This window comes from Aristolochia californica, unplaced genomic scaffold (genome assembly GCF_029961685.1).
Source record: "Aristolochia californica isolate CCGP_79_NKW_82.1479 unplaced genomic scaffold, dmAriCali1.0.hap1 SCAF_1, whole genome shotgun sequence".
NCBI lineage: Eukaryota > Viridiplantae > Streptophyta > Magnoliopsida > Piperales > Aristolochiaceae > Aristolochia > Aristolochia californica.
In genome coordinates this window covers 55,107,600-55,123,307 of record NW_027181770.1, presented here as the reverse complement: position 1 = coordinate 55,123,307, position 15,708 = coordinate 55,107,600, and the positions used below count along the sequence as shown (strand labels likewise).

General features: G+C 36.2%; 2 protein-coding genes across 3 annotated transcripts; one reads left to right on the top strand and one right to left on the bottom strand.

The window, feature by feature from the left end:
* On the top strand, positions 1-2,231 carry LOC137951522 (uncharacterized). 2 transcript variants are annotated; one of them, XM_068798245.1, is made up of 2 exons: positions 1-236; positions 1,599-2,231. In XM_068798245.1, exon 2 carries the CDS (start codon positions 1,629-1,631, stop codon positions 2,094-2,096), a length of 468 nt encoding a protein of 155 aa, XP_068654346.1. In that variant the 5' UTR covers positions 1-236; positions 1,599-1,628; the 3' UTR covers positions 2,097-2,231. The 2 variants fall into 2 exon arrangements, with proteins under 2 accessions (XP_068654346.1, XP_068654337.1); XM_068798236.1 differs by having other exon boundaries at positions 660-2,231.
* A 557-nt stretch (positions 2,232-2,788) lies between these two features.
* Positions 2,789-5,604, bottom strand: LOC137951518 (probable auxin efflux carrier component 1d). The gene is made up of 6 exons (XM_068798222.1): positions 4,368-5,604; positions 3,826-4,048; positions 3,655-3,740; positions 3,422-3,579; positions 3,272-3,348; positions 2,789-3,184 (listed from the first exon to the last, which is right to left on the bottom strand). The coding sequence occupies exons 1-6, from the start codon at positions 5,059-5,061 to the stop codon at positions 3,118-3,120; spliced, it is 1,305 nt and encodes a 434-aa protein (XP_068654323.1). The 5' UTR covers positions 5,062-5,604; the 3' UTR covers positions 2,789-3,117.
* Positions 5,605-15,708: the final 10,104 nt, after the last annotated feature.

Here is a 15,708-nt window from a genome sequence, read left to right as displayed (position 1 = left end):
GAGTGTCCAAACGATTGTAGCGTCTGAGGTGCGCGCTCTCTCCCTTATCGCCTTCTACGTTGCATCTTCTTTCACTCGTGGTGCTCTGCTCTGCCCCTCCTCCCCGCTCAGAAGTCTTGCAAATTACCTCTTCAACTGCGAAACAGGTTGAGAAATTTTCTCTCCCTGGCTCTCTTCATGGCTAGCTCTCAGCCTCTTGTTAGAGCTCTAAAGAGATTTCGAACGAACTATTAGAGGTTACCCCCTTGCACTCAGAAATAAATAGGGTCTGCTTTATATCTGTGGGAATCTTTGGAAATGGCTATTGGTGTTTTCGACTGATCTTTTTGTCCGTGTGCTTTTCGTTTACGGAAATGATTATATTTTCTGGGTTTTTTTTCTTTTCTTTTTTTCGTTTCTGATGGTATAGATCATTTACATAGTTTTGTGAAGCTTTCAGATTGGTTGGAAATTTGGTATAGGTATATCTCTGTCGCTTGTATTCATTTGGAATGAAACCTAAAACAGTTAAGAACTTTTGGAACTCCGCTATTAATTTATCACTGTCATCTGCAAATTCGTTGTGAAAAAATGGGTATTGCAGATGCTGTCTTAAATCTCTTGAATATACGATGCACTTCTGTGTTAGTGTGATGTGAACTTGGGTTGATTTGATGCAGAGATGATCGATTTGGCTTTCTAGCATTGGAGTCCCATCAGAGTTTGCCATTTTCTTGTATCCTAGTATTCCTGGTAACTGCACATAATGGTTTTTATTGTGCCATGAAAGACTGTTCAACTCAACTTGCAAAAAAGGCTGTCTGCAAGAATATATAAAGCAGTTGTGACCGCTGAAAATTCATTGCTAATAAAGTTCGGCATATGTAGCTTATCATACATTACCACTGGCAAAGTTTGAACGAAGTGGAGCAATATCGTAGTCCCAAAGCTTTTAAATGGATACACCACCTGAAAGAGAAGAAGTAAACGTCAATTGGCAATTTGCTTCTGTATGCTGGTACATTGTCGAGCAAGCAGAATGGTAGCTGATTCCAATAGTAAATATGATTCCTTCTTTGCTTTCTGTCATTTTGATATCCCTTTTTTGGTTTGAAAAGTCAGAGCCATGCCTACTTTAGGAGCCTCACTTTCTCTTTGTTATCATGTTAATTCACTTAAGCTCAGGAAAAATGTTATGAATTAAGCATTATTTTATCTTTATTGTGTGAACTTTTTATGTGGCAAAAAAATAAAATAAAAAATGAATGGAGGATTGAAACAATAGTGAGCCAGTTCAAACTAGAGAGAAGAGAGTTGGTTGGGACTTTGAAGGATTGGTCTTGTCTGAAAAATGAACCTAATATTGCAGAGTTTAGGAACAACATTTTTGCTTCTTTTTTTTTCTTTTTTTGATTGGTTGACTTCATGGATTTCTGACCATTTTTACGGAGAGTCAAGTCTAGGTTGGGTTTTCTACTACTGTTTCATGTTTCTACTGGAAGTCATAAGACAGGTTATTCTTTCACGTTACCAAGTGACTTTTGGATCCATGCTCATTGATATGTCAACTCGTGCATTTATATATGTTTTCCCACATGTTTTGTCTTTGGAGACTGCAGGGTGTCTAGAAAAAGAGGGGCCATTGCCTCATGGCGCATGGTTTGAGTTTGATTTGTCCACAGCCGATTAACCTCTCCATCCCTTCTTCAAGAAATGTCTCATTTGGGAGGAAGGGGCTTGTCTATCAGAAATCTCCTTCTAGGTTTGTCAGAATTCGAGCCATCCAAGAGAATGGATCACCAAGGAGGCTGGTTGATATAATCAGTGTCATCCCAGAACTTTCAAGAAACTACTTCAGAAGCCCTGCTCGACGGGCGCTTTTTGGTGGAATCTCTTTGCTTGGTGGATTTTACGTTGCTCAGACAATTTCTCTGTCGTTTGGTGCTCTAGGTGTGAATGATGTTATTGCTGCAGTACTATGTGTTCTCCTTACTGAGTATGTAACCAAGTTTTATTACAGTAGGTCAAAGGTAACCTTCCCCCTTGCTCTTCTCAACAATTTTAAGATGGGGTTTACCTATGGCCTTTTCATTGATGCATTCAAACTTGCAAGTTAAAAAGAAAAAAAAAATTACATTTTAGTTTTTTCCCTTTTCTGCTGAGCAGGTACCATGGATTGAGTGGTTGAGTTGGTCTGCACCCTCATGTTTCCTTCTTTTCCAATTTAGACTATACTGCTATAGTACTGCTAACTGGTCACTATTTAATTCATTTAACATCTTTTACTGCTAAGGGATGCATTCCTGTATCAGCCTTCTAACTCTTCTTTGAACAAGGGAGGGTAAAACTCTTCATGAAGAGGATGTTTGCTTGCATCAGTGCATAGCTATCATGTACTTAATATGGAATAAGTGAAAGTGTGAAACGTTGCCCACCACTTGGTTTTATGCTGTCCACTGAACAAAAAGAATCTGAAGTACAATGTAACCCAATAATGCACCTTATCCATTCACAGATCCAGTCCATTGTATCAAGAATGGTTTTGTACTTCAGAATCAGAGGTAAACCGTCCATCCAACGCTTAGAATTTCTCTTTTCTATTGTGTTGACACTTTATACTAGAAATCTTTGCTTTAGCATCTCACCAGCAAGTGAAAAAATATTCACAGTTCCTCGAAGGTGTGCATTTTCGCAGGTCACTTCTCCGATCCAGTCTTGTGTCTCCACCCACAGTAAGTGACCGACACCCATGAAAAAAATTAGAGAAATACCCTTTGTTTGCACCATAAACTACTTATGTAACAGAGAATTCTCACCAAAGAAATCTTACTCATTATAAACCATAATGCTGATAACGGTTCTCAAACCGATTTACATGTTCTTACAAAAGATAATATGCTATCTACAGGAATGGAGAGCAATCCTGAAAGTTCATGGATAGAAAACCAGTGCACTCATCTTCAGATGCCTTGGTAGATGGGGAAAAAGAGGAAACCAAAACCACTGGAGTTACCTTCCCATTCGAGTCAGTAAAAGCAAACCGAAGCAAACCGAGCAGTGAACCTCACTAGCGAAATCCCAGGTTTAATGTTGTTGGTGTGGGTAGTTCCCAAGCTTCAATCGTCAATTTCATCTTAATTAGAGCCCCAATAAGATGTAGTATAACATTGAGATGGGGAGTGACACGATCATCCCAAAAATTACCCTGCAAAAGTTCAGAAATGGGATTAGCTCATGGCAGAAAGTGTGGCTTTTAATGGTTTCTGGAGTTCAGGATAGTGGTGGTACTCACGCTGTGCTCAGCACATCTGGGTGCACATTATATTCCCTTGCAAATACGAACGGAACTATTCCCTGCGGCAGCGCGGCCTGAAAGCCGAGAAGTTAAAAAAAGTTTATTTTCTGGTTCTTGCTTTTAGAGTTTTCATGTCTGAAGACTTGCCTGAACGATGGAGACTCTCAGTACGGTTCCTCGTAGCCCAACTGCAAGGGATGCAATCGACATTACTGCAGGGCCAGCCATGAACCTTGCGACCATTCCATATGCCGCTAGCCTGGTACCACATGCTATGATCCTTGGTTGAAGGGCCATGAACAGGCCTGAAAGTCGGAAAGTTTCATATCATTGATGGAGGCAGAGAACAGATTAGATTTTTGAGTGATTGATGCTCTTACCAAGACTAAACATGGCCATCCCAAGACCAGCATTTGACAGGATTGTAACTGAATTTTCAAGGATCAGAGGTTTCTTGATGTCCCACCTGCAGTAATGTCAGATTAGTTGATTTTGATCAATCTAGTGGGTGATGATTGAGGGAGAGGAAAAGATGCAGAGATGGAACGAACTTGCATGAGACTAGAGCCCATATCAGACCCAGAAGGCTAGCATATGAATTTGGGTTCCGGACGAGCCTATACCAGACCATTTTCATGATAAGCTTAATCATAGGCGAAGATGTCGAAGAGATTTCCTCAATTTTCATGACTTCTTTCTCCTTATTTCTTTCTCTGTCCTCCCCGTCGATCTCTTCTTCTCCGTTGCCAACCTGCGTAGACTGTTCACGGAAACCTGTAATCCAAAAGACCCAGAAGCTGGAGACCCATAGTAATAAATATTGGAAAAAATCCACGAGAAGTCTAAAATCAGTAATCTTGATGAACAACCGAACGCCCCATGAAAGATTCAGCAAAGAAGTGAAATTTCGGAAACTCATGTTTGAAAATCGTGCGCAAAAGAAAATTTTGTTCGAAAAAGTCATGACCAAAACTCTCGAATATCTTCTCTCATTTTAGTTTGTTTTCGTTCATTCTTCTATTCTTTTACAAGTTTTGGCTTCGAAATAGCAGCACCGACGTCTCCAACTTAATGAACAAGTGAAGCTCTTTACCATCTTCTTCCGCAGGCTTCAATTTCCCAGAGGCAGGCGCAACCTTGTTGCAGTTCTGAAGCTTATCGGCATCCGACAACTCCGAACTCAGCGATCTAGTCGCTACCACATGAATGACCTCCTCTTCTCCAACTTTCTGTGTTCCCAACTTGTCTTCTATTCGCTCCAACTCAGCGTTAGCAACAGTAGCAGCTCCGTTTAACTCCTCCAGTACCAAAATTCTGGCAGCTCTATATTCAAACAAGAAGAGCAACAAAGTATACCAAATTATGCACTGTAAGACCACAGCTTGAATCATGAGACCCTCCTTATCATCGCCATACATGGATTTCAAAAGTGGGATTCCTAAAACCAGGGTGTTTGGGAGAGTGGAAAGGGAGAACAGGGTGATTACCCAGTCAAGATATCCTCTCTTGGAGAACTTGGCCCAGAGGAACAACAGTATGAGCACCAAAATTTTGGAAACTATGTCTGCAGATATGAATAAGAGATCCATGTCGTAGGGGTTAATACGGGAAATGAACTCGAAAGAAAGAAGCGGGACGGCGAAAATGGCGACGAATCTGTTGATTCCGGAGCACTGCTCTGGAGTGAAAATCTTGCCATATTTTACAGATCCATAAGCAAGGAACATGGTGAAATAGAGAGGCACAACTGCACTCAGTACACCGTAGAGATCCGAGAAAGCTATCATCTCTCTTTTCCTTTGTTGTTCTGGGTTTGGGGCGACGTGAAGAGACTGTTCTTGCCGGAGAAGATGGAAAGGATGAATGATTGATCAGGATGTAGAGGAAGAGATAAGTTAGTGAAAGATGGAGAAGGTAAGTGAGGTAGCCGAAGGGGTGAGACTGAAGAAGAGAGAAGGGAATAAAAAGAAGAAATGCATGGTTTCAAATCAGTGGGTCCCAAGTGAGTTACGTAGCAACCACCACGGTTACTCTGATCCGGCCATTGATTAAGCTGGAAGAGAACTGAGGGCCTGTCTGCAGTCATAGTGCATAGGGGTCTTTCCCAACCAAGACTTTCTGCTCAGTATAAGCAATAGCATAGATTGCCCACTTCAGTGTATCACTGATGCGATATGAATAAGATTGATCCAAATGGACCAATAAAACCGAATTGTCTTCCATGTCGGGATGAAATTTGCTCAGTTCTTTCGACTCATTCATCTTCTCCACTGTACCAGTAGTCCAGTAGAAGGTAGTCTTTTGAGTTAAAATGAAAAACGAAGCTGTTAGTGGCCTTCTTGTCAACTGTAAGCACTCAGGACCATCGCAAAAGCTCCGGTAATGCCTTCTCTCTCTTGTTATACCTGATCTTTCACATACTCGTTCGCTTTACTTGATATACGATTGAGCAATGACAAACGTAATTAAATGTGAGAAGGCATTGGGACAGTGGACATGAGAGATGTCGGCCCTTGTTGGCACAGCATAAGGCCACTCCCCTTCCCCCCTCCTCTTCCTGGGACCCTTCCTGAGCATTTGCACGTGAAAGCTGGTGGGTGAACCTTCCTGTGTCCCTTTTTTCTCCCTCTCCCCAAACCGGATTCTTTGATGCTTCTCCTCAAATACTTTAACTCCTTTACTTTCATCTTCCCTGCAATGGCCCGGATGCATCAGGTTCAATCAACTCAAAGCCGTAGGGAATTTCAAACTGGACTTACTGTTTACTCCTCTGAAATCACAACGATGCCTGCTGCATTCTGTCAGTTAAACGAGCATTTCAATACGCGCCTTTGAGATCACTCACTTCAGCAATTCAGCGAACGGTTTTACCTGGATAATTTCGTCGAACACCTAGCTTGCGCTTTCACACCAATATCGGAACGGAAATGGCTAGTATAATTGAGTTACCTTCGGCACTTGAGATTGCCTTTATTTGAAGAAACGAAACAAACGAAGATCCATCGGCACAAGGGAACATATTCAGATACGCTCCATCAGTCTCACATCTTGACATTTGGAAAGCAATCACGACAAATTGCCGTATGATGGTCTGGGGTCTTCATCACAGAGACAAAACTGTCCCCTCCTTTTTCGCAACCGAGAATCAGAAGCTTGGACAACAGTCCCCACCAATGATCGATTCACTCTGGAAAAAAAGAAAAAAACCAAAGCAATTTCCCGTTTTGGCAGCCGCTGGTCATCTTTATTACTGCAATTCACAGAGCCTATACGAGGGATGCCAATCATGTCATGCCTCTCCAATGCCCTTTTACTTCTCTCTTGTTTTTTTCTTGCCAATTGATCGTAATCATCGGAAGACTTCACAGAGCTAGTCTGCTTCTGCTTCTGCTCCTCGGAATGCTCTGTCTTTTACTTCATTTTTTAAGCATTGTTAGTGTGCACTTGAGCCCCCTGTTTGGCTTTTCTCAGCCCATGGATTCGATTAAGCTTATTTATCAATTTGTTTTAAATAAATATTATAAAGACAAATAAATCCTTACTTAAAAATATAAAAAACTTCACTAGAACATTGAATGAAGGGAGATTGTATATATAGCAAGCACAAGCATTAATGAAAAAAATATTCTTGATTCAATTTTAGGCCCTGTTAGTGCGCAGAGTAAGTGTAATGTATTTCATTTACGCTAGGGAAATTGAGGGAAAACCCGTTAGTGTGTAACGTAAGTGACGGGGGAAAGTGAAAAACAGATGAATTTCGCTTCCCCCCGTTTTAAGCATAAAGTGATGGTAAGTGAATTCAGAGCACTGAATTCACTTACCATCGCTCAATTACATCTCGGGCTCGGGTTGTCGGGAAGGAAGCTCTATCGAACGAGGTTTCGAAGAAAAAAAAATTTCTCTCTCGCTTGCTCAGCGCCTTCGGCTTCTCTTCTCTCTCGGCCTCCCTCTCCTCTCCCTCTCAACCTCCGTCGTAGAGCACGGGAGGCCGAGCCTTTGTCGCAGAGCCTCTCGGCCCTCCTCTCTCTTCTTCCTCTCGGCGTACCGTCAGAACGCCACCTCCTCGTTTCCCGTTGGCCCGCCGCCTCTGTCGCCGTTGCCCACTAGCCCGCCGCCGTAGTCTCCTGCCACTGAGGAAGACGACGCGCGTCATGAGGAAGATGATGGTTTAATTTTTTTTTTAACTTAGGAAAAATTAAACCATCGACGTAAATAATAATAATTTATATTTTTTATTTATAAAATAATTATTTTTATTTATTTAATATATTTATTTTATAATTACTATATTAAATTAGTGATTTAATAGTCATAATTAAAATATTATTAAAATAAATATTTGATAAATTATGTTTAATCCCACTAAATATTTTTTGTGTTGTACTTTTGTATGAACATATATAATTTTTTATATTAAAAAGGTGTTTGAGTTATATTTGTATTATTTTTTATTATTATTACGATATTTGTGTAGTACGTTATGTAGTGCGATATTTGTATAATTATTTTATATTTAGATATTAAAAAATTATAAATTGATTAAAATTTTAATAATATAAAAGTAAGCATTTGTTTAATTATTATATTTAATATATTTTATTTATTAACTAATATTAATTTAATTTTCTAATAGTCAGATATATCAAAATATTTTATTTAATAAATAATTTATATGCACTTTACATTGCACTTTCCATTGTGCACACTAACACAAACAAGTACTTTATACTGCAATTTCCATTGCAAACTAACACAAACAAGTACTTTATACTGCACTTTTCATTGCGCACACTAACATAAACAAGTACTTTACATTCCCTCTCACTTTCCCCAGGGAAAGTACTTTTCATTGTAATCTACTTTCCCTCCGTACTTACATTGTGCACTAACCCCTCCCCCCCCCCCCCCCCCCCCCCCCCCCCCCCTTATATTTATATAGAAAAAATGATGAAGCGTAAGATTCTAAAAATCCTAAAAGACTCATATTTTGCACAAAAATATGTTTTCTTAGAAACATACAAAATTATTAAAAAATTATAAAACATATAATAAACTACAAGATCAATGACTAACATTTCATAAATGGCTGTAAAATTTAGTTTGGTCTAGTTATTTAGCTTCTTTCACCATATATTTGCAATGTTAAGGAACATCAAGAGGATCCGACATCAACTAAATCATATGAGAATGTTGAGAAAGGATAACCCTTATTTGAGCAAAACAAAGCAGCACAAAATAACTAAATATGGATTATGCATAACAATTATACATTTAGTGCGGATATATGTTGTAATGTTCTTTTTGTGTATCATATATGCAACAAGTCTTTATACCACACAATCTAAGAGTCGATCGTTTAATTGCACTCACATCAAAGGATGAAGAGACGTAATAAAGGGATGACAATGTCTATAGCTTAAATACTTAATACTTGAACAAGTTCGAGAAAACATTGATACTATATTGCATAAGTAGAAAACTAACCCATAAGTCAAACTAATTAAGTAACAATCGCTTCTTGAGAGCAAGATAGGAGTTTTAGTGGCTTCAACTTTTTTTGTATTCACTCTTCTATCCCTTGTAGTGCTTACTCTCCTTGTTTGGATCACAATAAACACCAAACAAAAACTACTAAGGGACAGAGTGTGTGTGTGTGTGTGTGTGTATGTATGTGTGTATGTGTCTTTTGTATTTTTCAGTAGTATTTTCACTAATAGTTGATATAAAAATTCAATATAATTTATTAGAGGGAGAGAGAGAGAGAGAGAGAGAGAGAGTTTTTAATCTTGAGATCCTTGTCTAATGAGATTTTGATGATAACAAACATTTAAGACTAATGGGTGTTTGTTTTTAAAGAATCCCCACATAGCCAACTTCAAACGCATAAGCTAAGGTAGCACCAGGAGATTGAGCAAAAGCAAGTGGTCGAATAAACCATCTTCACATAAGGAGCACAAAAAAAGCATGTTTGACCAATTGGTTTCAACAAAAAAGCTCTAGAGAAAAGATGTTTTTTAAACAACGATGGATATTTGAACACAATATTGTGATAGATTCTATAAAAGATAAGAAAATGTTTGAATTAAGTCAATATTTATACAATGCGCACCAATAGTAAGTTAGGCAAAAAGTCAAATATTCGAACAAAGTCAACAAGTCAAATAAACCTAAAAAAATAGGTTGTAATTTATGAGATGTTCGACCAAGGTAAATTGTTCAAACAATGTGCTAGAACATAAGTTTTAGCTATTTATGAATTATTGAGGCATAGAAGATTGTTCAAATTGAATGCAACACCAAAAACTTCAATTGAAGATGAGATGTTTAAATAAGAGGGGATTGTTCAAATAAACCTATTGGGTAGAAGGATGGTGCATAGCACAAATGTTCAAACCAATGTGCTCATTCAAACAATGACACCAAAAAAATGTTGGAGAAATTTTGGAGCTCAATTTAGTAAGGATATGTCTACAAAATCTGTAAATGACTTATCTATGTGACTAAGAACAAAATTCAAAAATCTCTTTTCAATTTTTTTTATTATGTTTTTATTGAGTTTTTCAAAAGGACAAAATGTCACATTCTGAGCTCGATGGTCCAATTTCTATATGTTGAGATTTCACATATTAAAGTTGGTCGTACCCCAAGCTATGTACACATATTCTTTGAAATCATATTTTGAGTTCATATTCAACCTTTGAAAAGTTATCTTCCCATCAAGCTAAGTATTTATACATTTTTAATTTGAAATCTTTGATTACTTAGCTTATCCATGCTAAAATCTTTGCACAATTACGTTGAAATCATATTAATTGTTCTATCATAAAGATTTGATATGACACTTGAATGATCATCTATGATTTTGGGCTTGAATTTCTAAAATTGAAGTTTCTATGAGCACTTTGAAATCATTTTATTGAACTTGGTCAATGGATCTAAATAAATAACGCCATTCTTCTATATTATTTACACTATTTAGATTATCTTATATGTGTTGAAACTTTGATATTATACTTATATTGAGCCGCATTGAATGCACCCCTTAATTTAAGTCAATTAAGGATTTACTGATCTACTGAACTACTCTCATGTGGATTGGACATTTAGGATTGGCTTGATTTTTTGTAATAATAATTATTTTATAATATTACCAAAATAATTTTAATATAAACATGAAACATACTATTTTTCTAGTTAGTGTTAATAATAGGACTATATATGCACAAGAACTAAAATACCAACAACTATTAAAATAGCTCTAGTAATATGGATCTTGGTGGATTCAAACTACCATCCTCTCAATGAAACTTTGAGGAATCTTTCCATATTAAGCTTAAATGTCCATTGAGAGAATTACACTTGACAAAAAAGAGAATAAAAATCTTAAAAAGTAACCTAGAATATTGAATGGAGGGGGATTGTGACTACAACAATCGATTTTTTTAGAAAAGAATATTTTTAAGAATAACTAAGATTTTTTAAAATGGTATTTACGTAATTTTATTTTTTATTATAATCTTTTGATGTTGTTACCTTAATTGTCACCTAGATTTAAATTAAAAGGTCGTATTTGGAATTAGGATATCTAGGTGCCATGTTTGGAAATATGATATCTAAGAAGGTTGTGAAAATTATCCCAAAAATTATAAATTACATAATAAACAACAAGAGCAAGGAATAACGTTTTGTAAATTCCTTCGATGTTTTATTGGTCTAATTATATAGCTCCATAAGTATGCAATGCTAGGAACACCAAGAGGATCATGTTGATCTCAAGATCCCCATTGAGATAATTTTGATGATAATGTTAAAGACAATGGTTCAATGGATTCTAAAGTGAGTCTTGTGGAGGAGGGAGTCTTACAAGAGGAGCAAGCTAAAAAAATTCAGACTAAAGAGGATGTTTCCTAGTTGTGTTTTTTGTTCTTTCATGTTTAATTGAGCAAGTATTGTTTGTGTGTTTCGGTAATTTCACTTTAGGTATGATTCTTAGTGTTAGAGATTAGAAAAAGACATTGCGTAAGAGAGTTAAAAACTTTCTCCTTGCTTCCAAACAATACAAATTCTCTCTCCCCTCTTTTTTCTCTTTCCAATGTGTTATTTTTCTCTCTTTTCTCTTTCTCATTCTCCTTTATCTCTTGTATGATCATTCTATGAAATTTAACATGATATGAGAGCAAATCATCTAGGGTTTGTGAGTTGATGTACCCTGAGAGATTATATTTACTCATATTTATTAAATCTTGGTTCATTCTTCTTCTTATTTTTTTAATTTTATATAGTTGTTTTCCTTTTACTTTAAATATCTTGTTATTTGCAGACAATCTCAGAGTTGTTTCAGTCCTATTCCACACCTTCTCTTTGATTTTTGACTAAACTTCACTTGATACAGTGTTGTTTAATGGATATTCTTCCTTGTCTTGTTCAAATTCCATGGATGCATTAGTACTGCACTTTTCAATTCCCTTTGAGAATTCGAGGACCTCTTGGTGGAGAACCTCAAGAGAACTTATCGTGGTTCCCTATCCATTACAGACACCTCTTTCTTTCATTCTCTTTTCTTTTTCATCTCGGTCTCTCTTTTTCATGCTCATCATTTGAAATTTAATAGATAACGAACTCTTAAGTGACTAAGAACGTGTACTAATGAAAGTTTTGCAACACAAAAGCCTCAACGACAATTTCTTATAGCATGTTTGTTCGATCAGCCAAAGTTCAACTAAATGGGCCAAACAAAAAGGGAATCAACATCTCATTCCAAAAAGTACATTGTCTAAACATACTAGCAGCACCAATGTGCCTAAAAGGAAAGAGAAAGGTATCTAGAAGAGATTGTTTGGGGTATTGACTAATTATCCCAGGCAAATATTCAGCACAACAAACAAGCAAGCCCATCTAACTATAAGGAGTGAAGCCAATGAAAAAAACTCTAGGAGAGAAGAAAAATCTCTATTAAACTCAGTTCGCCTACATGAATGAACGACCAACCCTATGACGACAAGAAGAGAAAAAGAGGACATCAAGCACAATGAAGAAGTTTGTCCAACTAGGGGTGGCTTCGAACCGAGCCGGTTCGCAAGCCGGTTCGGTTCGGCTCGGTTCGATTCGTCATTTATCGAGCTCGAACCGAGCTCGAGCACCGAAATCGGCTCGTTTACCTTAACGAGCCGAGCTCGACCGAAGCTAGGTTCGGTTCGTCGGCTCGCAAGCCGGCTCGAAATGAGTCGGATCGGTATGAATCGGTAACGGGATCGCGAGCGAGCGGGGGAGCGGGAGCGAGAGCGAGGGGGGGAAAATTTTTCCTCCCCCCTCTTCACCGCCGACCCCTCCCATCGGTTGTTGTCGCCGCCTCTACCGTCGTCGTAGCTGTTTGTCGGCATCTATACCGCCGTCGCAGCTACTCGTCGGCCGCCTCTGTGGCTGTCCGTTCGATTTCTTTCTCTCCCCGCCGTCGCCTCTGTTTTCGTCGTCGTCGCCTCGGTTTCCGTCGTCGCCGACTCCGTCGTGGCCGTCATCCCCGACGATAGGTCCTCCCCGGCGCCATTACCCCCTTCCCTCCTCGTCGTCTCGACGAAAAACCAAAATAGGGGAGAAATAATCTCCCCCTTCCTCGCAAGAAGATTATCTCGCACGTGCGATTTTGAACGTGTGAGAGCATAAAATAAAAAATTAAAAAAAACTTTTTCCTCTGGAAAAAATTAAAAATAAATTTTATAGAAATAATTTTTTATAAACTATTAGTGTCTCATGTTTTTTTTAAACATTTTTCTAATTGAAATTTTTTATTAAAAATTATATAATTTTCTAAGTAAGATTTTTCGTACCAAGATGGGGTAGAAAATTGTATAGAAAATTTTTGAATAAGTATTTAACAGTTGATGCTGTAATACTTTTAGCATGAAGCAATTTTCATTACAATTTTGTGTTTGATATTTTATTTAATTAAAATTTTATGGATAAGTATAATAATATATTAGATTGATTATTAATTTTTATTTATTTCCCTATAAGAGACAATAAAAGATCCATTTAACCTTCCTAAGAAAATTTTAAAATAATTTCCTGTAATTTTCTAATAAGTCACTAATAGTAATAAGATTTTATTTAAAGGTTTTTTTGGGAATATGTATCATAGGAAAAATATTTTTAGTTTTTCCTAGAATATAAATTTTTATCTAGGGGCACTAAGGAGGCCATAATAAATTATGGCCAGATTCAAAAATTACAAAACAAGCTAGACAACAATTGGAGTAAAAAATATTAATATTGGTGCATTTTAATCTATTATTGAAATTCAATCCTGAACCTCCCCTGTCATTATATTTTTTTAAAATGCATGCATAATTTTATATATAATTTATTCAAAGCCACCCCTACGTGCGAGATCATAAACAAGGAAAAAAAAAACTCTTTGTCCCTTCCTCATGGCTCTTAAATAAATTAAAAAGATATTTTAGTAGAAATACGTTTCTAGAGACTATTAGTGGTTTTTTCAATAAATGTTGAAAAGACATTTTTAATAGAAATATAGGGACCATTAGTGCCTCATATTTTTTCAAAATATTTTTCTAATTATAAAATCTTTTTAAAAAATCATATAATTTTCCAAGTAAGATTTTCTTGCCAAGATGGGTTAGAAAACCATATAGAAAAATTTTGAATAAGTATTTGATAGTTGATGATATAATACTTTGAGCATGAGGCAATTTTCATAGCAATTTTGTGTTTGACATTTTATGTGATTAAAAATTTATCAATAAGTATAATAATATATTAGATTAATTATTAATTTTTATTTATTTCCTTAGAAAAGGCAATAAGAGGTCCATTTAACTTTCCTAAGAAAAATTTAAAATATTTCTTGTAATTTTCTAGTAAGTCTGTAATAGTAATAAGATTTTATTTAAAGGATTTATAGTTTTTATTTGGGTGATTGTAAATTGATAGTGATATTTTATTTAATTTTGTTGTGTTTGATTATTGTATGGAGTTTATTTATAATGTTATACAGTGTATGGAGTGTTTAGATTATTTTATGGAGTGTATAAACAATTTCATGAAGTGTTTATGGAATGTATAGACAATTTTATGGAGTGTTTATGCAAGTATTATGTATATTGATTATGCCCAATTTTAAGTAGAGGTCATGCCGAATTTTATACAAGTATTATATATATAGATTATGCTCAATTTTAAGTAGAGGTTATGCCCAATCTTATACACATATTATATATATAAGTTATGCCCAATTTTATGTAGAGGTCATACCCAATTTTATGTAAAATGTATGCATAATTTTATATACATTTTATTCGATATATATTTTTTGAAAAGTTTTAAATGTATATTGAGGCTCGAGCTCGGCTCGAGCTCAATAACAATTTTAGGCTCGAGACGAGGCTCGGCTCGAACTATTTAAATCAAGCTCGACTCGAACATAAGCAAGTTCGGGCATGGCTCGGCTCGGCTCGATGCCACCCCTATGTCCAACTAGACAGGCTTCAGTTGATTGCCGATGAAGAGAAAACCCATTATAAGGATCTATGCGATGAATCGTTTGAACAACAAAGTCAAAAAAGTTGAACACCCAAGAGAGAAAAAAATAGGATTTAAATAAAGAATTTCAAACCAAAGACCAAGAACTATTCAAATATTTTCTGGGTATAGAAGTTTTGCAACCCAATCATAACATCATCTTGTCTTAGAGAAAATATGTCTTTGATCTATTAAAAGAAATTGGAATGTTTGGATGTAAACTTGTTGATACACCAATGGAATCCAATATTAAATTGTGAGTTGAATCTGAGGATACAATTGATGTTGGATGGTTCCAATGATTGGTTGGAAAATTAATTTATCTTATAATCACAAGACTAGACATATCTTATTCCATAAATGTTATCAGTCAATTTATGCACCAACTCGACAATATCATTGGATGACACGTGAGAGAATACTTCGGTATTTAAAGAAAAATCCAAGTCAAGGGTTATTATATAAATAGCATTGATATACAAATATCAAGGGTTTTGTAGATGTAGATTGAGTTAGTTCTGTTGATGATAGAAAATCAACTTTTAGTTATTGTATAACTGTGGGAGGTGATTTAGTTACTTGGAGAAGAAAAAAACAAAATATTGTAGTTAGGTCAAGTTCACATAATATAGGGCAAAGACTCATGTAATAAGTGAATTGTTATTACTCAAATCCTTGTCAACAGAGTTCGGGTTTTTGACAACCGAGTCTATGCAACTCCCATGTAACAATTAGGCAGCCATTCACATTGCAACCAACCCAATTTTCATGAAAGAACCAAACACATTGAAATTAATTGTTATTTTGTTTGGGAAAAATTGTATGTAGGTGTCATATCCATGCAATATGTTCCCTCTAAGAACTAATTAGCATATTTTTTAATTAAAACTATTCCTCAT

Excerpts from the sequence above, each read along its gene's own strand:
- LOC137951522 (XM_068798245.1), top strand. The coding sequence starts at position 1,629 with ATGGCGCATGGTTTGAGTTTGATTTGTCCACAGCCGATTAACCTCTCC.
- LOC137951518 (XM_068798222.1), bottom strand. The coding sequence starts at position 5,061 with ATGATAGCTTTCTCGGATCTCTACGGTGTACTGAGTGCAGTTGTGCCT. Across the intron at positions 3,741-3,825 it reads TGGGCTCTAGTCTCATGCAA|GTGGGACATCAAGAAACCTC; the intron begins GTTCGTTCCATC and ends ACATTACTGCAG. Across the intron at positions 3,185-3,271 it reads CCAGATGTGCTGAGCACAGC|GGTAATTTTTGGGATGATCG; the intron begins GTGAGTACCACC and ends GAACTTTTGCAG.